Raw genomic sequence first — 25372 nt, 5'->3', positions numbered from 1 at the left:
GGGACCCGTACCCCAGTGAGAGTCAGTGTGTGTGGGACCGGTATCCCAGTGAGAGTCAGTGTGTGTGTGGGACCCATACCGATGTGAGCGTCAGAGTGTGTGAGACCCGTACCCTATTGAGAGTCAGTGTGTGTGGGACCCGTACCCCAGTGAGAGTCAATGTGTGAGTGGGAATCGTACCCAAATTACAGTCAGTGTGTGTGGGACACGCACCCCATTGAGAGTCAGTGTGTGTGGGAATCATACCCCAGTGAGAGTCAGTGTGCGTGGGTCCCGTACCCCAGTGAGAGTCAGTGGGTGTGCGACCCGTACCCAGTGAGAGTCAGTGTGTGTGGGAATCATACCCCAGTGAGAGTCAGTGTGCGTGGGTTCCTTACCCCAGTGAGAGTCAGTGTGCGTGGGTCCCGTACCCCAGTGAGAGTCAGTGTGTGTGGGACCGGTATCCCAGTGAGAGTCAGTGTGTGTGGGACCCGTACCCAGTGAGAGTCAGTGTGTGTGGGACCCGTACCCAGTGAGAGTCAGTGTGTGTGGGACCCGTACCCCAGTGAGAGTCAGTGTATATGGGACCCGTACCCCAGTGTGCTTGGGACCCATACCCCAGTGAGAGTCAGTGTATATGGGAACCGTACCCCAGTGAGAGTTTCAGTGTGTGTGACCCATACCCCAGTGAGAGTCAGTGTATGTGGGACCCATACCCCAGTGAGTGTCAGTGTGTGTGGGACCCGTACCGCATTGAGAGTCAGTATATGTGTGGGACCCGTACCCCAGTGAGAGTCCATGTGTGTGGGACCCATACGCCAGTGAGAAGCAGTGTGTGTGGGACCCATACTCCAGTGAGAGTCACTGTGTGTGGGACCCTTACCCCAGTGAGAGTCAGTGTATGTGTGGGACCCATACCCCAGTGAGAGTCAGTGTGTGTGTGACCCATAAATCAGTGAGAATCCTTGTGTGTGGGATTCGTACCCTAGTGAGAGTCAGTGTATGTGGAACCTGTACCCAAATGAGATTCAGTGTGTGTGGGACCCGTACCCCAGTGAGAGTCAGTGTGTGTGTGGGCATGTACCCCAGTGAGAGTCAGTGTGTGTGGGACCCGTACCCCAGTGAGAGACTTTGTGTGCGTGGGACCTGTACCCCAGTGAGAGTCTGAGTGTGTGTGACCCGTACACCAGTGAGAGTCAGTGTATGTGGGACCCGTACCCCAGTGAGAGTCAGTGAGTGTGGGACCCGTGCCCCAGTGAGAGTCAGTGTGTGTGGGACCTGTACCCCAGTGCGAGTCAGTGTGTGTGGGACCAGTACTCCAGTGGGAGTGCATGTGTGTGGGACCCGTATCCCAGTGAGAGTCAGTGTGTATGTGGGACCCGTACCCCAGTATGTCAGTGTCTGCGTGGGACATGTACCCCAGTGAGAGTCTGTATGTGTGTGACCCGTACCACAGTGTTTCAGTGTGTGTGTGGGACATGTCCCCCAGTGAGAGTCAGTGTGCATGGGACCCGTACCCCAGTGAGAGTCAGTGTATATGGGACCCGTACCCCAGTGAGAGGCAGTGTGTGTGGGACCCATACCCTGGTGAGAGTCAGTGTGTGTGGGACCCGTACCCCAGTGAGAGTCAGTGTATGTGTCACCCATAAATCAGTGAGAATCTGTGTGTGGGACCCGTACCCCAGTAAGAATCCATGTGTGTGGGATTCGTACCCTAGTGAGAGTCAGTGTATGTGGAACCTGTACCCAAATGAGATTCAGTGTGTGTGGGACCCGTACCCGAGTGAGAGTCAGTGTGTGTGTGAGCATGTACCCCAGTGAGAGTCAGTGTGCGTGTGAGCATGTACCCCAGTGAGAGTCAGTGTGCGTGGGACCCGTACCCCAGTGAGAGACTTTGTGTGCGTGGGACCTGTACCCCATTGAGAGTCTGAGTGTGTGTGACCCGTACACCAGTGAGAATCAGTGTATGTGGGACCCGTACCCCAGTGAGAGTCAGTATGTGTGGGACCCGTACCCCAGTGAGTGTCAGTGTGTGTGGGACTCGTACCCAAGTGAGAGTCAGTGTGTGTGGGACCCATACCCCAGTGAGAGTCAGTGTGTGTTGGACCTGTACCCCAGTGAGAGTCAGTGTGTGTGGGACCCGTATCCTAGTGAGAGTAGCGTGTGTGGGACCCGTACCCTAGCGCGAGTCGGTGTGTATGGGCCCGGTACCCCAGTGAGAGTCAGTGTGTGTGTGGGACATGTACCCCAGTGAGAATCAGTGTGTGTGGGACCTGTACCTCAGTGAGAGTCAGTGTGTGTGGGACCCATACCCCAGTGAGAGTCAGTGTGTGTGGGAGCCGTACCCCAGTGAGAGTCTGTGTGTATGGAACCCATACCCCAGTGAGAGTCAGTGTATGTGGGATCCGTACCCCAGTGAGAGTCCGTGTGTTTGGGACCCGTATCCCAGTGAGAGTCAGTGTGTGTGGGACCCATACCCCAGTGAGAGTCTGTGTGTGTGACCCATACCCCAGTGAGAGTCAGTATGTGTGGGACCCATACCCCAGTGAGAGTCGGTGTGTGTGGGACCCGTACCCCAGTGAGAGTCAGTGTGTGTGTGGGACCCGTACCCCAGTGAGAGTCAGTGTGTGTGGGACCCGTAACCAGTGAGTGTCAGTGTGTGGGACCCATACCCCAGTGAGAGTCAGTGTGTGTGGGACCCATACCCCAGTGAGAGTCAGTGATTGTGGGACCCGTACCCCGGTGAGAGTCAGTGTGTGTGGGACCCATACCCCAGTGAGAGTCAGTGTGTGTGGGACCCATACCCCAGTGAGAGTCAGTGTGTGTGGGACCCATACCCCAGTGAGAGTCAGTGATTGTGGGACCCGTACCCCGGTGAGAGTCAGTGTGTGTGGGACCCGTACCCCAGTGAGAGTCAGTGTATGTGGGACCCGTACCCCAGTGAGAGTCAGTGTGTGTGGGACCCATACCCCAGAGAGAGTTAGTGTGTGTGGGACCCATACCCCAGTGAGGGTTTCTAGTTTTGCGATGGCTGTAGTGGGGTTGCTGTGAGACCTCTTTGGTGAGGTTCAGGAGATGGTTGGCGCCTAAGGGGAAGAGCTTGAAGTCAGGCCAGGCCGAGTCAGCAGCAACTGCTACAGTGATTGGTTGTGAATGAAAGAAACCACCATCGAGCGCTCATCTGTTCCAGGGGCATCCCGTGGCTGGCACACTTACCCGACATCACGATCCAGCATGCTGCCTGGGTGGTAGGGGGGAAATGCGTTGCCGTTAGGAGGTTCCTTCGGCGAGTACAGTTTGAAGGACTTCGACGAACACCCTGGAAGGAGAGGACAGATAAAGATAAACACAGACATGGATATGTAAACACGTCACAGGAATGAAAACTGTATTCCTCGCCACCATCTCCCCCTTCCCCCACCCAGTCATCAGTTGTTTAAGTTGGACTCAATTTCTCTCCCACTTCACCCCCGGCTGTGATATTTTCCTTGGAAGGAATTTTTTAAAATTTGTTCCTGGAATCTGGGCGTCGCTGGCAAGGCCAGCATTTATTGCCCATCCCTAATTGCCCCTTGAGAAGGTGATGGTTGAACCGCCTTCTTGAACCGCTGCAGTCCATGTGGTGAAGGAGCTCCCACAGTGCTGTTAGGGAGGGAGTTCCAGGAAATTGACAGGTTGGCATCTCATTTTTAGGTACATGTGGTGCTGCTCCTGGCATGCTCTTCCACACTCCTCATTGAACCAGGGTTGGTCGCTCGGCTTGATGGTAATGGTAGAGTGAGGGCTATGCCGGGCCATGCGGTTACAGGTTGTGATGGAATACAATTCTGCTGCTTCTGATGGCTCACAGAGCCTCATGGATGCCCAGTTTTGAGCTGCTAGATCTGTTCTCAATCTATCCCATTTAGCACGGAAGCAGTGCCACCACACAACACAATGGAGGGTGTCCTCAGTGTGAAGACGGGACTTCGTCTCCACAATGACTGTGTGGTGGTCACTGCTACCAATGCTGTCATGGACAGGTGCATCTGCAACAGGTACATTGGTGAGGATGAGGTCAAGTCGGTTGTTCCCTTGTGTTGGTTCTCTCACCACCTGCTGCAGGCCCAGTCTGGCAGCTATGTCCTTCAGGACTCGGCCAGCTCGGTCAGTAGTGATGCTACCGAGCCACTCTTGATGATGGATATTGAAGTCCCCACCCAGAATACAATCTGTGTCCTTGCTACTCTCACTGCTTCTTCCAAGTAGTGTTAAACATGGAGGAGTACAGATCATCAGCTGAGAGAGGACAGTAGGTGGTAATCAGCAGGAGGTTTCTCTGCCCATGCTTGACTTGAAGCCACGAGACTTCATGAGGTCCGGATTCAATGTTGAGGACTCCCAGGACCACACCCTCCCGACTGTATACCACTGGTGGGTTTATCCTGCCGGTGGGACAGGAAATACCCAGGGATGGTGTTGGAGGAGTCTGGGACATTGGCTGAAAGATCTGATTCTGTATGACTGTGACTTTGCAGGGTCGACTGGGCTAGGTGTGCTTTTGTCGTGTCCGAAGCTGGTGCCGAGGTTGATGCTGGGTGGTGTGTCCGATTTTATTCTTATTATTGTTTCTTATAGCAGTTAGGTATAAACTGCTACGCCATTTCAGAGGGCAGTTAAGAATCAACCACATTGCTGTGGGACTGGAGTCACATATAGACCCCTCCATCCTTGCAAATTACTGCCCCATCTCCAACCTGCCTTTCCTCTCCAAAGTTATTGAATGTGTTGTCAACTTTCAAATCCATGTCCATCTTTCCCATAACTCCATCTTTGAATCCCTCCATTCAGGTTTCCGCCCCTGCACAGTACTGAAACGGCCCTTATCAAAGTCACACATAATATCCTTGGTGATTGTGACAAAGGTAAACTATCCCTCCTCGTCCTTCTTGACTTGTCTGCAGCCTTTGACACGGTTAACCACTCCATCCTCCTCCAACGCCTCTCCACCATCGTCCAGCTGGGTGGGACTGCGCTCGCCTGGTTCCATTCCTATCTACCTAATCGTAGCCAGAGAATCAGCTGCAACTACTTCTCTTCCCACTCCCACATCGTTACCTCTGGTGTCCCCCAAGGATCTATCCTTGGACCCCTCCTATTTCTCACCTACATGCTGCCCCTCGGCGACAGCATCCGAAAACACAGCGTCAGTTTCCACATGTACGCTGCTGACACCCAGCTCTATCTCACTACCACTTCTCTCGATCCCTCCTCGGTCTCTAAGTTGTCAGACTGCTTCTCTGACATCCAGTTCTGGATGAGCAGAAAATTTCTCCAATTAAATATTGGGAAGACCGAAGCCATTGTTTTGAGTCACCAGCACAAACTCTGTTCCCTTGTCACTGACTCCATCCCTCTCCCCAGCAGCTTTCTGAGGCGGAACCACACTGTTCGCAACTTTGGTGTCATATTTGACTGTGAAATGAGCTTCTGACCACATCACCACGACATAACTAAAATTGCTAATTTCTACCTGCACAACATCGCCCCTCTCCGCCCTTGCCTCAGCTCATCCGCTGCTGAAACCCACATCCATGTCCTTGTTACCTCTAGACTTGACTATTTCAACGCACTCCTGGCTGGCCTCCCACATTCTACCTGTTCATCCATCACCCCTGTGTTCGCTGATCTACATTGGCTCTCGGTTAAGCAACGCCTCGATTTCAAAATTCTCATCCTTGTTTTCAAATCCCTCCATGGCCTCGTTCCTCCCTATCTCTGTAATCTCCTCCAGCTCTAGAAACCCCCCTCCCCCCCCCACCCCACTCGTCAGGATACCTACAATCCTCTAATTCTGCCCTCGAGCATCCCTGATTATAATTGCTCAACCATCGATGGCCGTGCCTTCTGTTGCCTGGGCCCCAAGCTCTGGAACTCCCTCCCTAAACCTCTCCGCCTCTCTTTCTTCCTTTAAGACGCTCCTTAAAACCTACCTCTTTGACCAAGCTTTTGGTCACCTGTCGTAATTTCTCCTTATGTGGCTCGGTGTCATTTTTTTTGTCTTATAATATTCCTGTGAAGCGCCTTGGGGTATTTTACTATGTTAAAGGCGCTATATAAATACAGGTTGAACCTCACTTATCCAGAACTCCCTTATCCGGAACCACCCCTCGTCCAGAACCATTCCCAGCCGCTCCGACATGAACAAATTGAAGTTCTTCCTCACTGCCGACTCCTGCAATCGCTGGCCTGACCCTGCGATCCACCGCTCTCCCCCCGCCCCGCCAACCATGATCTCTCTGCCGCACACCCAGCCCCAAGTCAGCCAGCCCCGATATCCCCTTGCGCAGTACCTGTACCATCCAATTTAACGTGACCACCCCTTGTCCGGAAAAATCCCTTATCCAGAACAGGCCAGATCCCGAGGGTTCCGGATAAGGGAGGTTCAACCTGTACAAGTTGTTGTTGTTTGATTACTAGTCCAATAACATAACCACTATGCTACCGTTCTTCAGCGCAGATTCACCAGAATGTTACCAGGGCTCCAAGGGTTGGATTATGAGGAGAGATTACATAAGAACAGAAGAAATAGAAGCAGAAGTCGGCCATTCGGCCCTTTGAGCCTACTCCGCCATTCAATAAGATCATGGCTGATCTTCTACCTTAACGCCATCTTCCCTCACTATTCGCCTATCCTTTGATTCCTGCATTATCCAAAATCCTATCGATTTCTATCTTGAATATACTCAACGACTGATCATCCACAGCCCTCTGGGGTAGAGAATTCCAAAGATTCACAACCCTTTGAGTGAAGAAATTCCTCCTCATCTCAGTCCTAAATGGCTGACCCCTTATTCTGAGACTGTGAGCCCTGGTTCTAGACTCCCCAGCCAGAGGGAAGCAACCTCCCTGTATCTACCCTGTCAAACCCTGTAAGAATTATATAAACTCGGCTCGCATTCCCTGGAATATATAAGGTTAAGGGAGTGATTTGATTGAGGTTGTTTTAGGATTTTGAAAGGAATTGATGGGATAGATAGAGAGAAACTTTTTCCACTGGTGGGGAAGTCTAGGACAAGGGGGACATGGCCTTAAAATCAGAGCCGGGCTGTTCAGGAGAGAACTTAGGAAACAATTCTTCACGCAAAGAGTTGTCGAAGTATGGAACTCTGTCCCACAAAAAGCAATAGATGCTGGCAGTAGATGTAAAATCTGAGATCACTAGATCTTTGCTAGACAAGGGTATGAACGGATATGGCACCAATGCAGATGGATGGATGGAGTTAGGATATTGATCTGCCATGACCTCATTGATTGGCAGAGCAGGCTCGAGGGGCTGAATGGCCTACCCCTGTTCCTCTGTTCCTAATAGCGCCTATCCACATTGTGAGGTCAATTCATAGAATGATACAGCACAGAAGGAGGTAATTCGGCTCATTTTGTCTGTGCCATAGGAATCCAGGACAAGGGGGCACAATCTTAAAATTAGGGCTAAGCCATTCAACAGTGAAATCAGGAAGAAAATGTTCACGCCGAGGGTAGTGGAAATCTGGAACTCTCTCCGTAAAAAGCTGCGGATGCAGAGATTCCAGTGGAGCTTTTAAGACTGAGATCAATTAGGTGCAGAGAAAAAGTGAGTAAATGGAGTTGAGATACAGATCATCCATGATCTAAGTGAATGGAGGAACAGGTTCGAGGGGCTGAATGGCCTCCTCCTGTTCAATGTTCCTCTGATTGCACCATGGGCAAACACACCAACATGGTACTGTGCCTGACAGATCAAGGCCGGGTGGGGGCGGCACAGGTTCCAGACCCATTCTCTGCTGACTTAGTGTCATCTGCAAACTTGGATATACAACTCTCTATTCCTTCATCCAAGTCATTGATATTTATGGTGAAAAGCTGAGGCCACAGTACAGATCCCTGAGGAACACGACTTGTCACATCCAAACAATCGAAGAATGAACCCTTTCTCCGTGCTCTCTTTCTCTTATCTTCCAACCAATTACCAATCCATATTGCAAGTTTACTTCCAATTACATGCGCTTTTATTTTCGATAATAATCATTTTTGAGGAACCTTATCAAGTGTCTTCTGGAAGTCCATATATACATCATCCATAGATTGGTTGTGCCTGTGATCTCAAAATCCAGGTAGTCTGATTAGCATCGCACTGCCTCGGAATCATGTGCGACAGACTCACCTATGTCTGTATTATCACTCCTTTTCACTCAGCCACTGTCAACCATGATCAGCTTGGATTGTTTCACATTCTGAGACACGTACAAGCGAGAGAGATACTGGACCTATTAAACAAGTTCTGGAGCCACGCAAAATTCCTGACTTGCAAGAGAGTAGACAATGGTAAGGCATCTAGATTTTCAAAAAGCCTTCAATAAGGTACCCCATAAATGACTGATGAACAAGGTCAGAGAGTGCAGAGTCAGGGGACAAGTAGCAGAATGGATAGCTCGCTGGTTTCAAGACAGAAAGCAGAGAGTAGGGGTAAAAGGGTAGCTATTCACAGTGGCAGAAGGTGAGTAGTGGTGTTCCACAAGGATCAAAGCTTGGACCACTGTTGTTCACAATTTATATTAATGATTTGGACTTTGGCGACATCATCCGAAATGCGGTTTCAGTTTCCACATGTACACTGACGACACCCAGCTCTATCTCACCACCACTTTTTTCAACCCCTCCACGGTCTCTAAATTGTCAAGACTGCTTGTCCGACATCCAGTACTGGATGAGCAGCAATTTTCTTCAATTAAATATTGGGAAGACCGAAGCCATTGTCTTCGGTCCGTGCCACAAACTGTGCTCTCTAGCCACCACCGACTTCATCCCTCTCCCTAGCAACTGTCTGAGGATGAACCAGATTGTTCGCAACCTAGATGTCATACTTGACACTGAAATGAGCTTCCGTGCCATCACTAAGACCGCCTATTTCCACCTCCATAACATTTCCCGTCTCCGCCCCTACCTCAGCTCATCTGCTGCTGAAACCCTCATCCATGCCTTTGTTACCTCTAGACTTGACTACTCCAACGCACTCCTGGCTGGCCTCCCACATTCTACCCTACGTAAACTTGAGCTCATCCAAAACTCGGCAGCCCGTGTCCTAACTCGCACCAAGTCCTGCTCACCCATCACCCCTTGGTGCTCGCTGACCTACATTGGCTCCCGGTTAAGCAACGTCTCGATTTGAAAATTCTCAACCTTGTTTACAAATGCCTCCATGGCCTCGCCCCTCCCTATCTCTGTAATCCCCTCCAACCTCCAACCTCACAACTCCGCCCCCGAGATTCTGCACTCCTAAAATTCTGCCCTCTTGAGCAGCCCTGGTGGTCATGCCTTCAGCTGTTTGGGCCCCAAGCTCCGGAACTCCCTCCCTAAACCTCTACGCCTCTCTACATCTCTTTCCTCCTTTAAGACGCTCCTTAAAACAGACCTCTTCAACCAAGCTGTTGGTCATCTGCTGTAATTTCTTCTTATGTGGCTCGGTGTCAAATTTATTTGTCTTAAAACACTCCTGTTAAGCGCCTTGGGAAGTTTTACTACATTAATGGCGCTTTATAAATACAAGTTGTTGTTTTTGTTTGGAATCAAAAACACAATTTCTAAATTTGCGGAGAACACCAAATTGGGGGGATAGTCAATACTGAGGACGACTGCAACAAATTACAGGAGGACATTAATAAACTTGTAGAATGGGCAGAAATTGGCAAATGTTCAACACAGATAAATGTGAGGTATTACATTTTGGTAGGAAGAATAGGAAGGTCACTTGGAGGGTGAGAGTCTGGGTGGGGTAGAGGAACAAAGGCATCTCAGAGTACCAATACACAAATCATTAAAAGTTGTGATACAGGATAGCAAGGCCATAAAAAAGCAAACCAAGCACTAGGGTTTATTCCTAGAGGTATACAATTGAAAAGTAGGGAAGCTATGCTAAACCTGTATCGAACCTTGGTTAGCCACACTTGGAGTACTGCGTATAGTTCTGGTCGCCATATTATAAAAAGGATATAGAGGCACTGGAGTAGGTGCAGAGAAGTTCTGCAAGGATGATACCCAGATATGCAAGGGTATACATATCAGGAAAGGATGAACAGGCTGGCTCTCTTTTCTCTTGAAAAATGAAGGCTGAGGCCTAATAGAGGTCTTTAAAATGATGAAAGATTTTGATAGAGCGGATGCAGAGAGAATGTTTCCACTTGTGGGGAAGAGCAAAACTAGAGGCCATCCGCTGATAGGGGAGACTAGAACTAGAGGGCATAATCTTAGAATAAAGGGCCGCCCATTTAAAACTGAGATGAGGAGAAATTTCTTCTCTCAGAGGGTTGTGGATCTGTAGAATTTGCTGCCTCAGAGAGCTGTGGAAGCTGGGACATTGAATAAATTTAAGACAGAAATAGAGAGTTTCTTAAACGTTAAGGGAATAAGGGGTTATGGAGAGCGGGCAGGGAAGTGGACCTGAGTCCATGATTGGATCAGCCATGATAGTATTAAATGGCGCAGCAGCCTCGAGGGGTCATATGGCCTTCTCCTGCTCCTATTTCTTATGTTCTTATGTTCTTATATAAGATAGTCACCAAATAATCCAATAGTGAATTCAGAAGAAACTTCTTTACCCAAAGAGTGATGAGAATGTGGAACTTGCTACCACAGGGAGTGGTTGAAGTGAATAGTATAGATGCAGTTAATGGGAGGCTAGACAAGCATATGAGGGAGAAGGGAATAGAGGGTTATGCTGATAGATTTAGATGAGGAAAGATGGGAGGAGGCTCGAATGGAACTTAAACGCCGGCATGGACTGGTTGGACCGAATGGCCTTTTCTGTGCAAGATCAGATATGTCAGCAAAATGTTCTTCATATGTTACATCCACTATCAAGCACTCCCACAGAGTAAAGCTCCCTCTGCAATGTCCCATCAAACACTCCCAGGGCAGGTACAACACGGGTTAGATACAGAGTAAAGCTCCCTCTATACTATTCCATCAAACACTCCCAGTTCAGGTACATCATGGGTTAGATACAGAGTAAAGTTCCCCATACACTACTCACCTCAGACAAGTATCCCTTGTTTAAACCAGCGAGACATTATCCCATTTCCATACCAGTCATTCGAATGAGCGTCCACGGTAGCTTGCCACTGCCAGTTAGATGCCAGTCTATGGATAGTCAATGCTAACAGTGCTAAGTGGATGCTGTTACTTAGCTCCCTCCTGAGGGCCCTATGTTCATGGATACCAGTGTCCAGCCAAATCAGTTCATGTTACGTTACGTTAAGAAGCGGCTGAGTGCACTGAACACAGTGAAGGAGATAGGACCCAACAACATCCAGCTGTAGTGAAGAAGTAACTGCCCCCCACCCCCGCCCCCAACCAAGCTGTTCCAGCTAGGCCACTGCCTTCTCCACAACAATGTAGAATTTTGCCCAGGCATATCCTAAGCACAAATTACAGAATAAATCTAACCTGGCCCATCAAAAAAAAAGACTTGCATTTATATGGCATCTTTCACCACCTCATAAGAACATAAGAATTAGGAGCAGGAGTCGGCCATTTGACCCCTCGAGTCTGCTCTGCCATTCAATGGGATTATGGCTTTCAGAGATGGGGCCAAGTCTCTGGAATAGCCTTGGAAACCACAAACTTCTGACTCAGAGGCGAGAGTACTATCCTCTGAGCCACAGCTTTAGTAAGTATATTGCAAGTAGCTAAAAAACAATTTACACAGAATTACATGGAACATACAGCACAGAAACAGGCCATTTGACCCAACCAGTCCATGCCGGCATTTATGCTCCACATGAGCCTCCTCCCAACCTTCCTCATCTAACTCTATCAGCATAACCCTCCATCCCCTTTTTCAGAGAACCCGTATTTTGATGAGACGTTAAACCGAGGCCCCATTTGCCCCTCAGGTGGATGTAATGTATCTCAATGGTGCTGTGTCTTCCAGCAAACTCACTCTACCCGTCTCTATCTCTCCAACATGACGTTTATTGATCTATAAGCCTCGCTGGTAGGCTGTTCAGCTGTGGAGGCCATTATAATTGAGGCCAATCCTATCCTCGCCCAATTTCAGTAGGTGTTGTTGCCTCGTAATCAGGATTGGGAAATCCTGGGTGATGTTGCTGACCCATGGGGCTCCTGGCCTGGCTGAGATCTGCAGAGCGGGGATTGACCTGTGACCTGTCTTATCCACGTGGCTCTTTACCACCACAACAACAACAACTTGTATTGATGTAGCACCTTTAACGTAGGAAAACGTCCCAAGGTGCTTCATAGGACAGTAATCAGACAAAATTTAATGCTGGGCCACATAAGGAGATATTAGGGCAAATAACCGAAAGCTTGGTCAAAGAGGTGGGTATTCCCACATTACAACCTCAAAAGTACTTATTTGGCTGTAAAGCGCTTTGAGACGTCCGGTCATCATAGGCAGTCCTCGAAATCGAGGAAGACTTAACCCGTAGTCATGTAAAAGCTAGAGAACTGCAAGTCTTTCTTTCTTTTTAAGGAATCTCTTAAAGGGGGAGAGGTCAAGAGGTTTAGGGAGGGAATTCCAGAGCTTGGGGCCCAGGCAACTGCCGCCAATGGTGGAGCAATGAAAATCAGGGATGGGCAAGAATTGGAGGAGCAGAGGGTTGTAGGGACTGGAAGAGGTGACAGAGATAGGGAGGAGCGAGGCCATGGAGGGATTTGAACATGAGGAACCAGCGGATTAACATGCTTTTAGTTCTTTATAAGCACGACGATGGGTATTATCATGGCACTGTCAGGCGGATTTGAGGCTGTAATGCCTAGAAAACCGCTGGAAAAGACTTACCACCCCGCTCCCACTCTGGCAGATGCCATCGCCAAAGTCCAGGAGTGCTCGCTTCAGGCGCTAGGGCCTTTTTAAACGTAAAACGGCTACACAGGACGTACACAGGACCCCGATTGCCATGTATCAGCTGTGGCTCAGTGGGCAGCACTCTCGCCTCTGAGTCACAAGGTCGTGGGTTCAAGTCTCACTCGAGTGACTTGAGCACATAATCCAGGCTGACACACCCAGTGCAGTACTGAGGGAGCACTGTACTGTTGGAGGAGCAGTACTGAGGGAGTGCTGCACTGTCGGAGGGGCTGTACTGAGGGAGTGCTGCACTGTCGGAGTGGCAGTACTGAGGGAGTGCTGCACTGTCGGAGGGGCAGTACTGAAGGAGTGCTGCACTGTCGGAGATGCAATGCTGAGGGAGTGCCGCACTGCCTGAGGTGCTGTCTTTCAGATGGGACGTTAAACCGAGGCCCTGTCTGCCCTCTCAGGTGGATGTAATGGATCCCATGACACTATTTTGAAGAAGAGCAGGGGAGTTCGCCTCAGTGTCCTGGGGCCAATATTTATCCCTCAATCAACATCACTAAAAACAAATTATCTGGTCATTATCACATTGCTGTTTGTGGGAGCTTGCTGTGCGCAAGTTGGCTGCTGCGTTTCCCATTTTACAACAGCGACTACACTCTAAAATTACTTCACTGGCTGTAAAGCGCTTTGAGACGTCCGGTGGTCGTGAAAGGCGCTAAAGAAATGCAAGTCTTTCTTTTTCTGGGAGACAACTGGGCCGAGGGTTCACCAAAAAATAAAGTTTTAAATTATTTTTGTGGGGAGGCAGGAGGAGGGGGGAATGCCTTAACCAGAGTCGGACAATTATTTTTCTTTTAAAACACCGTGGCCTAGAAATTCGTCTTGAGCGGTGACACAAATCGGATTGGCTGCCCATGATATTTAGCTCCACTGCAGTCAGTATCAGGCGCTGCGTACAACAGCGGCCGATCCGATACCGTCCGAGACGAACCGTGAGCTAGGGTTAGGGTTAGGGTTAGGCCCGTGAGCTAGTTTTAAATCTATTTCACAAACACCAACACACCGGAGGGTTGATGCTAAGCGGGCTCAGAGGTACGAAAGGAATAAATACCGATCTTGCATTCACACAGCACCCTAAGCATCCCCGGGATATCCCAGTGGCCCCTCACAGCCAAAGTGAACAAACTGACCTGCCCTGATATAACTTGAGAAGCCACCGAAACAACCATCTTCTTTACACAAAGCAGATTTCTCATCACAGCTTAATCCCTGGCAGGCAGGGGAAGTTAAAGGGTTAGGACACCTTTTAGAAAGAAGCACAAAAAGCGAGAGCGGGTCTGACTGGAGAGGAGCGGTGGCGGGGAGCGGGGTAGGGGTTGGAAGCAGGGGGAATAACGGTGCAAATTTAACATAAAAAATAGTAGCAGGAGTCGGCCATTCGGCCCCTCGAGCCTGCTCCGCCATTCAATGAGATCGTGGCTGATCTTCCACCTCAACTCCACTTTCCTGCACTGTCCCCATATCCCTCGATTCCCGTAACTTCGCTTGCAATGCTCGGCTACAGACTCTCCACCATTTCTAGATAAAACTATCTGCTCGATAACTCTTTCAACACATCACATGGGAACAGTGCAGGAACCAACCAACCCCCCTCTTCCCTCTTTGCTCATTTTTGTTTTGTTATCTATCACCGACAAGCTGAACGTTTCTAACCAGGCCTCGTCGCTCTTTCTTCTTTAACCTTCTTGTTTCCTGCCAGGCAAGCAAAGCAACCCCCCACCCCACCCCACCCCAGCACCCCCGACTGTGTCCTTTATTTAAAAGATAAATATACAATCAACCACAAGTAGCAACCCAAAAAAAAAGACTTTCGGAAAAACAAAAAGCAGCAGAGAAACGTTTACAGCACCGAGCCTCTGGTAGGCCTCGGTCATGTACAGAGACCAGTTCTCCCCCTCTCTCTGCCCCCCCCACACCCCCCGCCCCCCGCCCCCGCCCCCACAGCCACACCAAACAACAAGGAATCTCCTCGGCTCCTCCGGCCTCAGACCTAAGCTTCCCTCCCACACTCGCTCTTATGTGCTTCAGCAACCCCAAGTTAAAACAAATAAAAGTGGCAAGAATCTGAGGAGCATTCACGTCCACAGACACACACACACAGCAACGACAAACTGTAAAAAGAAGCTTTTTTTTACCTTGGCAGAAGCTGGTCCGGGGGCGGGGAGGGCGGGGGGAGGGGGGGGGCGGTGGGGGAGGAGGGCAGATTTGGAACCGAGATCGCCACCCCTTCCCCAAAAACAAAAACACTTCAGCGATATAACCGTATTTATTTATTATTTCTCCTGACAGGAGCTGGAATGCCTGCTCTGCTCTCTCTCTCTCTCTCTCTCGCTCTCTCGCTCGCACCGAACCTTCCCAAGGAGCTAAGCCTTTTGTTCAGCGGAGGGGGAGGCAGCTGTCAGCAAACAATAATAGCCGTGCGGAAAGGCCCACTTTGTGTGTGTGTGTGTTGGTGTGTGTTATGTGGCCCCGGTTTGCACTGAATCAAACGAGGCTTGTGGCAGACAGCTGGCCATTCTCAGCACCTCCCCCTGCTCCCAGGCAGACAATAGGGTAATTCCAGGGCCCTGGATGCTTCCCCCTCCACAAAGCACAGAAGCTGCTTCCCTCGGTGCTGCACAGGTTCGCAAGACAAAGAAAGACGGGCAAAAATTATATGCCAGTGCAAAAAAAACTGTGCTTTCATGCCCTCACAACCTTTTCAGCAATGAAGGTTATGTCTGCTCCTTGTGATGGCGAGACTGAACTCTATAATTACATTCCCTCCGCAGATCAAAAACACCTTAAAAATAATCAGAGATGAGTAAGGGGACGTGGTCAAGGATGACTGCAAATCAGGCTGCTTCTCATGTCAAACTTATTTTCGTTCCTGCCACTCTGTGGCATTAAGGAAAATTAAAAGCGCCCCCGAATGTGTCTGTCACGTGAGGCAATGGGGGTCAGGCACGAAATGAAAATCGAACCATTGTCTTCAAACAGGTCCTTGCAAAAATTATCAAAGTTAGACATTTATCGAGGAACGAGAGTAAAATTAAAATGGCAGCCGCCCATTATTCATTCGTTTGAGAGATCAGAAATTGTTCTTAGTTTTCCTCCCCTCACGACCTTGCCCTGAACAACAAGCCTGATGAGCGACCCTAGTTTCTAAATGTAATCTGATCGTTTTCCTTTCTTATCCCAGTGACGCTGTCATTGTGCCACCTGGGCCCACAGAAACAGTGACGGATACAGACTATATGTTAATTGTCATTCATTTATCCACATCCACCAACCCCCCCATCAATATCCACCGAGCCCCCCATCAATATTCACCAACCCCTCCATCAATATCCACCGAACCCCTCCATCAATATCCACCAACCCCTCCATCAATATCCACCGAACCCCCCATCAATATCCACCGAACCCCCCATCAATATCCACCGACCCCTCCATCAATATCCACCGACCCCTCCATCAATATCCACCGAACCCCCCATCAATATCCACCGAACCCCTCCATCAATATCCACCGAACCCCTCCATCAATATCCACCAACCCCCCCATCAATATCCACCGAACCCCTCCATCAATATCCACCGACCCCTCCATCAATATCCACCGACCCCCCCAATCAATATCCACCGACCCCCCCAATCAATATCCACCGACCCCCCCATCAATATCCACCGAAACCCCCATCAATATCCACCAACCCCCCATCAATATCCACCAATCCCTCCATCAATATCCACCAACCCCCCATCAATATCCACCGACCCCCCCAATCAACATCCACCAACCCCCCCATCAATATCCACCGAACCCCTCCATCAATATCCACCGACCCCCCCAATCAATATCCACCAACCCCTCCATCAATATGCACTGAACCCCCCATCAATATCCACCAACCCCTCCATCAATAACCACCAAACTCCCCAATCAATATCCACCAACCCCTCCATCAATATCCACCGAACCCCCAAATCAATATCCACCAACCCCCCCAATCAATATCCACCAACCCCTCCATCAATATCCACCAACCCCCCCAATCAATATCCACCAACCCCTCCATCAATATCCACCGACCCCCCCATCAATATCCACCAACCCCTCCATCAATAACCACCAAACTCCCCAATCAATATCCACCAACCCCTCCATCAATATCCACCAACCCCCCCAATCAATATCCACCAACCCCTCCATCAATATCCACCGACCCCCCCATCAATATCCACCGAGCCCCCCATCAATATCCACCGACCCCACCATCAATATCCACCAACCCCCCCAATTAATATCCACCAACCCCCCCAATCAATATCCACCGACCCCCCCAATCAATATCCACCGACCCCCCCAATCAATATCCACCGACCCCTCCATCAATATCCACCGAACCCCCCATCAATATCCACCGAGCCCCCTATCAATATCCACCAATCCCTCCACCAATATCCACCGAACCCCCCATCAATATCCACCAACCCCTCCATCAATATCCACCGAACCCCCCATCAATATCCACCAAACCCCCCATCAATATCCACCGAACCCCCCATCAATATCCACCGACCCCTCCATCAATATCCACCAACCCCTCCATCAATATCCACCGACCCCACCATCAATATCCACCAACCCCTCCATCAATAACCACCAACCCCCCCAATCAATATCCACCAACCCCTCCATCAATATCCACCGAACCCCCCAATCAATATCCACCAACCCCCCCAATCAATATCCACCAACCCCTCCATCAATATCCACCAACCCTCCCCAATCAATATCCACTAATCCCTCCATCAATATCCACCGACCCCCCCATCAATATCCACCGAGCCCCCCATCAATATCCACCAACCCCCCATCAATATCCACCGACCCCCCCAATCAACATCCACCAACCCCCCCATCAATATCCACCGAACCCCTCCATCAATATCCACCGACCCCCCCAATCAATATCCACCAACCCCTCCATCAATATGCACTGAACCCCCCATCAATATCCACCAACCCCTCCATCAATAACCACCAAACTCCCCAATCAATATCCACCAACCCCTCCATCAATATCCACCGAACCCCCAAATCAATATCCACCAACCCCCCCAATCAATATCCACCAACCCCTCCATCAATATCCACCAACCCCCCCAATCAATATCCACCAACCCCTCCATCAATATCCACCGACCCCCCCATCAATATCCACCGAGCCCCCCATCAATATCCACCGACCCCACCATCAATATCCACCAACCCCCCCAATCAATATCAACCAACCCCCCCAATCAATATCCACCGACCCCCCCAATCAATATCCACCGACCCCTCCATCAATATCCACCGAACCCCCCATCAATATCCACCGAGCCCCCTATCAATATCCACCAATCCCTCCACCAATATCCACCGAACCCCCCATCAATATCCACCAACCCCTCCATCAATATCCACCGAACCCCCCATCAATATCCACCGAACCCCCCATCAATATCCACCGAACCCCCCATCAATATCCACCGACCCCTCCATCAATATCCACCAACCCCTCCATCAATATCCACCAACCCCCCCAATCAATATCCACCAACCCCTCCATCAATATCCACCGACCCCCCCATCAATATCCACCGAGCCCCCCATCAATATCCACCGACCCCACCATCAATATCCACCAACCCCTCCATCAATAACCACCAACCCCCCCAATCAATATCCACCAACCCCTCCATCAATATCCACCGAACCCCCCAATCAATATCCACCAACCCCCCCAATCAATATCCACCAACCCCTCCATCAATATCCACCAACCCTCCCCAATCAATATCCACTAATCCCTCCATCAATATCCACCGACCCCCCCATCAATATCCACCGAGCCCCCCATCAATATCCACCGACCCCTCCATCAATATCCACCAACCCCCCCAATCAATATCCACCAACCCCCCCAATCAATATCCACCGACCCCCCCCAATCAATATCCACCGACCCCTCCATCAATATCCACCGACCCCCCCATCAATATCCACCGAGCCCCCTATCAATATCCACCAATCCCTCCACCAATATCCACCGAACCCCCCATCAATATCCACCAACCCCTCCATCAATATCCACCGAACCCCCCATCAATATCCACCGAACCCCCCATCAATATCCACCGACCCCTCCATCAATTTCCACCAACCCCTCCATCAATATCCACCAACCCCTCCATCAATATCCACTGAACCCCCCATCAATATCCACCGAACCCCCCATCAATATCCACCGACCCCCCCAATCAATATCCACCGACCCCCCCAATCAATATCCACCGACCCCCCCAATCAATATCCACCAACCCCTCCATCAATATCCACCGACCACCCCATCAATATCCACCGAACCCCCCATCAATATCCACCAACCCCCCATCAATATCCACCAATCCCTCCATCAATATCCACCAACCCCCCCATCAATATCCACCAAACCCCTCCATCAATATCCACCGACCCCCCCAATCAATATCCACCAACCCCTCCATCAATAACCACCAACCCCCCCAATCAATATCCACCAACCCCTCCATCAATATCCACCGAACCCCCCAATCAATATCCACCAACCCCCCCAATCAATATCCACCAACCCCTCCATCAATATCCACCAACCCCCCCCAATCAATATCCACCAATCCCTCCATCAATATCCACCGACCCCCCCATCAATATCCACCGAGCCCCCCATCAATATCCACCGACCCCCCCAATCAATATCCACCAACCCCCCCAATCAATATCCACCGACCCCCCCAATCAATATCCACCGACCCCTCCATCAATATCCACCGACCCCCCCATCAATATCCACCGAGCCCCTTATCAATATCCACCAATCCCTCCACCAATATCCACCGAACCCCCTATCAATATCCACCAACCCCTCCATCAATATCCACCGAACCCCCCATCAATATCCACCGAACCCCCCATCAATATCCACCGACCCCTCCATCAATTTCCACCAACCCCTCCATCAATATCCACCAACCCCTCCATCAATATCCACTGAACCCCCCATCAATATCCACCGAACCCCCCATCAATATCCACCGACCCCCCCAATCAATATCCACCGACCCCCCCAATCAATATCCACCGAACCCCCCATCAATATCCACCAACCCCCCATCAATATCCACCAATCCCTCCATCAATATCCACCAACCCCCCATCAATATCCACCGAACCCCTCCATCAATATCCACCGACCCCCCCCAATCAATATCCACCAACCCCTCCATCAATATCCACCGAACCCCCCATCAATATCCACCAACCCCTCCATCAATAACCACCAACCCCCCCAATCAATATCCACCCACCCCTCCATCAATATCCACCGATCCCTCCATCAATATCCACCAACCCCTCCATCAATATCCACCAACCCCTCCATCAATATCCACTGAACCCCCCATCAATATCCACCGAACCCCCCATCAATATCCACCGACCTGCCCAATCAATATCCACCGACCCCCCCATCAATATCCACCGACCCCCCCAATCAATATCCACCAACCCCTCCATCAATATCCACCGACCCCCCCATCAATATCCACCGAACCCCCCATCAATATCCACCAACCCCTCCATCAATATCCACCAACCCCTCCATCAATATCCACTGAACCCCCCATCAATATCCACCGAACCCCCCATCAATATCCACCGACCCCCCCAATCAATATCCACCAATCCCTCCATCAATATCCACCAACCCCCCATCAATATCCACCGAACCCCTCCATCAATATCCACCGACCCCCCCCAATCAATATCCACCAATCCCTCCATCAATATCCACCGAACCCCCCATCAATATCCACCAACCCCTCCATCAATAACCACCAACCCCCCCAATCAATATCCACCCACCCCTCCATCAATATCCACCGAACCCCCCAATCAATATCCACCAACCCCCCCAATCAATATCTACCAACCTCCCCAATCAATATCCACCGAACCCCCTAATCAATATCCACCAACCCCCCCAATCAATATCCACCAACCCCTCCATCAATATCCACCGACCCCCCCATCAATATCCACCGAGCCCCCCATCAATATCCACCGACCCCTCCATCAATATCCACCTACCCCCCCAATCAATATCCACCAACCCCCCCAATCAATATCCACCGACCTCCCCAATCAATATCCACCGACCCCCCCAATCAATATCCACCGACCCCTCCATCAATATCCACCGACCCCTCCATCAATATCCACAGAGCCCCCTATCAATATCCACCAATCCCTCCACCAATATCCACCGAACCCCCCATCAATATCCACCAATCCCTCCATCAATATCCACCGAACCCCCCATCAATATCCACCGAACCCCCCATCAATATCCACCGACCCCCCCATCAATATCCACCAACCCCCCCAATCAATATCCACCGACCCCTCCATCAATATCCACCAATCCCTCCATCAATATCCACCAACCCCTCCATCAATATCCACTGAACCCCCCATCAATATCCACCGAACCCCCCATCAATATCCACCGACCCCCCCCAATCAATATCCACCGACCCCCCCCAATCAATATCCACCGACCCCCCCATCAATATCCACCAACCCCTCCATCAATATCCACCGACCCCCCCATCAATATCCACCGAACCCCCCATCAATATCCACCAACCCCCCATCAATATCCACCAATCCCTCCATCAATATCCACCAACCCCCCATCAATATCCACCAACCCCTCCATCAATATCCACCAACCCCTCCATCAATATCCACTGAACCCCCCATCAATATCCACCGAACCCCCCATCAATATCCACCGACCCCCCCCAATCAATATCCACCGACCCCCCCAATCAATATCCACCGACCCCCCCATCAATATCCACCAACCCCCCATCAATATCCACCGACCCCCCCATCAATATCCACCGAACCCCTCCATCAATAACCACCAACCCCCCCAATCAATATCCACCAACCCCTCCATCAATATCCATCGAACCCCCCAATCAATATCCACCAACCCCCCCAATCAATATCCACCAACCCCTCCATCAATATCCACCAACCCCCCCCAATCAATATCCACCAACCCCTCCATCAATATCCACCAACCCCCCCAATCAATATCCACCAACCCCTCCATCAATATCCACCGACCCCCCCCATCAATATCCACCAACCCCTCCATCAATATCCACCGAACCCCCCATCAATATCCACCAACCCCTCCATCAATAACCACCAACCCCCCCAATCAATATCCACCAACCCCTCCATCAATATCCACCGAACCCCCCAATCAATATCCACCAACCCCCCCAATCAATATCCACCAACTCCTCCATCAATATCCACCAACCCCCCCAATCAATATCCACCAAGCCCCCCAATCAATATCCACTGACCCCCCCAATCAATATCCACCGAGCCCCCCATCAATATCCACCGACCCCTCCATCAATATCCACCAATCCCTCCATCAATATCCACCAACCCCTCAATCAATATCCACCAACCCCTCCATCAATATCCACCGACCCCCCCCCCCATCAATATCTACCGAGCCCCCCATCAATATCCACCAACCCCTCAATCAATATCCACCGACCCCCCCATCAATATCCACCAACCCCCCCAATCATTATCCACCAACCCCCCCAATCAATATCCACCAACCCACCCAATCAATATCCAATGACCCCCCCAATCAATATCCACCAAGCCCGCCAATAAATATCCACCCAACCCCCCCATCAATATCCACCGACCCCCCCATCAATATCCACCGACCCCCCCCATCATAATCCACCGACCCCTCCATCAATATCCACCGAGCCCCCCGATCAATATCCACCAACCCCCCATCAATATCCACCGAGCCCCCCATCAATATCCACCAACACACCCAATCAATATCCAATGACCCCCCAATCAATATCCACCAACCCCCCCAATCAATATCCACCAACCCCCCCAATCAATATCCACTGACCCCCCCAATCAATATCCACCGAGCCCCCCATCAATATCCACCGACCCCCCCCCATCAATATCTACCGAGCCCCCCATCAATATCCACCAACCCCTCAATCAATATCCACCGACCCCCCCATCAATATCCACCAACCCCCCCAATCATTATCCACCAACCCCCCCAATCAATATCCACCAACCCACCCAATCAATATCCAATGACCCCCCCAATCAATATCCACCAAGCCCGCCAATAAATATCCACCCAAGCCCCCCATCAATATCCACCGACCCCCCCATCAATATCCACCGACCCCCCCCATCATAATCCACCGACCCCTCCATCAATATCCACCGAGCCCCCCGATCAATATCCACCAACCCCCCATCAATATCCACCGAGCCCCCCATCAATATCCACCAACACACCCAATCAATATCCAATGACCCCCCCAATCAATATCCACCAACCCCCCCAATCAATATCCACTGACCCCCCCAATCAATATCCACCGAGCCCCCCCATCAATATCCACTGACCCCCCCCCATCAATATCTACCGAGCCCCCCATCAATATCCACCAACCCCTCAATCAATATCCACCGACCCCCCCATCAATATCCACCAACCCCCCCAATCAATATCCAATGACCCCCCCAATCAATATCCACCAAGCCCGCCAATAAATATCCACCAACCCCCCCATCAATATCCACCGAGCCCCCCATCAATATCCACCGACTACCCCCCTCCCCATCAATATCCACCGACCCCTCCATCAATATCCACCGAGCCCCCCGATCAACATCCACCAACCCCCCCACCCCACCCCCCCCCCGATCAATATCCTTGGATATTGTGTGCAGTTTTGGTCTAATCTGAGGAAGGACATTCTTGCTATTGAGGGAGTGCAGCGAAGGTTCACCAGAATGATTCTCGGGATGGCAGGACTGACATATGAAGAAAGACTGGATCGACTAGGCTTATATTCACTGGAACTTAGAAGAATGAGAGGAGATCTCATAGAAACATATAAAATTCTGACGGGATTGGACAGGTTAGATACAGGAAGAGTGTTCCCAATGTTGGGGAAGTCCAGAACCAGGGGTCACAGTCTAAGGATAAGGGGTAAACCATTTAGGACCAAGATGAGAAACTTCTTCACTCAGAGAATTGTGAACCTGTGGAATTCTCTACCACAGAAAGTTGTTGAGGCCAGTTCGTTGGATATATTTAAAAGAGAGTTAGATGTGGCCCTTATGGCTAAAGGGATCAAGGGGTATGGAGAGAAAGCAGGAATGGGGTACTCAAGTTGCATGATCAGCCATGATCATATTGAATGGTGGTGCAGGCTCGAAGGGCCGAATGGCCTGCTCCTGCACCTATTTTCTATGTTTCTATGTTTCTAATCCCTCCATCAATATCCACCAACCCCCCCTCAATATCCACCGACACCCCCCTCAATATCCACCGACCCCCCCTTCAAATATACACCGACCCCCCCCCATCAATATCCACCGACCCCCCCCATCAATATCCACCGACCCCTCCCCATCAATATCCACCGACCCCCCCCCCATCAATATCCACCGACCCCCCCCCCATCAATATCCACCGACCCCTCCATCAATATCCACCGACCCCCCCCATCAATATCCACCGACCCCCTCCATCAATATCCACCGACCCCCCCCATCAATATCCACCGACCCCCCCATCAATATTCACCGACCATCCCCCATCAATATCCATCGACCCCCCCATCAATATCCACCGACCCCCCCAATCAATATCCACCGACCCCCGCCTCAATATCCACCAACCCCCGCCTCAATATCCACCGACCCCCCCCTCAATATCCACCAACCCCCGCCTCAATATCCACCGACCCCCCCTCAATATCCACCGACACCCCCCTCAATATCCACCGATCCCCCCCTCAATATCCACCGATCCCCCCATCAATATCCACCAACCCCCCCCCTCAATATCCACCGATCCCCCCATCAATATCCACCAACCCCTCCATCAATATCCACCAACTCCCCCCATCAATATCCACCCGATCAATATGCACCGATCCCCCAATCAATATGCAGCCACTGTCTGATCCTAACCACCGCTTGCTCACTCCAGTCTTTATCCAGCAATTTCCACTCTCTGGCCAGCAATCCACCGACCTGTGCTTGAGGTGCACACGTGGACCCCGGGTGGGGGAAAGATCAGGCACTGCTGTGATGCCTCCTATGGTTAACTTGTCCTTTGACACGCATTGTTGGTGGGAGCTGGGCTGAGAACATCGGTTTCAACTCAGCTGCAGAGGAGGAATGGGGTTGTAAACAGGGCGATGTTCCCGCCCTGCCCGTTCAACATAAAACAGTCCGGAGACAGTCGTAAATATTAAAGCATAACCACAATCATATCACAACATTATAATCCTGGAAATATATGTAAAATTACAGCCTCCATCACCCCT

At 50.7% G+C, this 25372-nt stretch overlaps 1 protein-coding gene across 3 annotated transcripts in view; it reads right to left on the bottom strand.

Moving 5' to 3' along the window:
* Positions 1–25372, bottom strand: part of LOC139260163 (LIM domain-binding protein 1) — a 140715-nt gene that overhangs the window by 85622 nt on the left and 29721 nt on the right. For all 3 annotated transcript variants that reach the window (XM_070876401.1, XM_070876399.1, XM_070876400.1), the window contains exon 2: positions 3196–3298. In XM_070876401.1, the coding sequence (XP_070732502.1) occupies positions 3196–3298 (103 nt within the window). The remainder of the gene's footprint in view (positions 1–3195; positions 3299–25372) is intronic.

Source organism: Pristiophorus japonicus, chromosome 3 (assembly GCF_044704955.1).
Source record: "Pristiophorus japonicus isolate sPriJap1 chromosome 3, sPriJap1.hap1, whole genome shotgun sequence".
Taxonomy (NCBI): domain Eukaryota; kingdom Metazoa; phylum Chordata; class Chondrichthyes; family Pristiophoridae; genus Pristiophorus; species Pristiophorus japonicus.
Note: the sequence above shows the minus strand (reverse complement) of the source record. Positions and strands in the feature narration are given on the sequence as shown.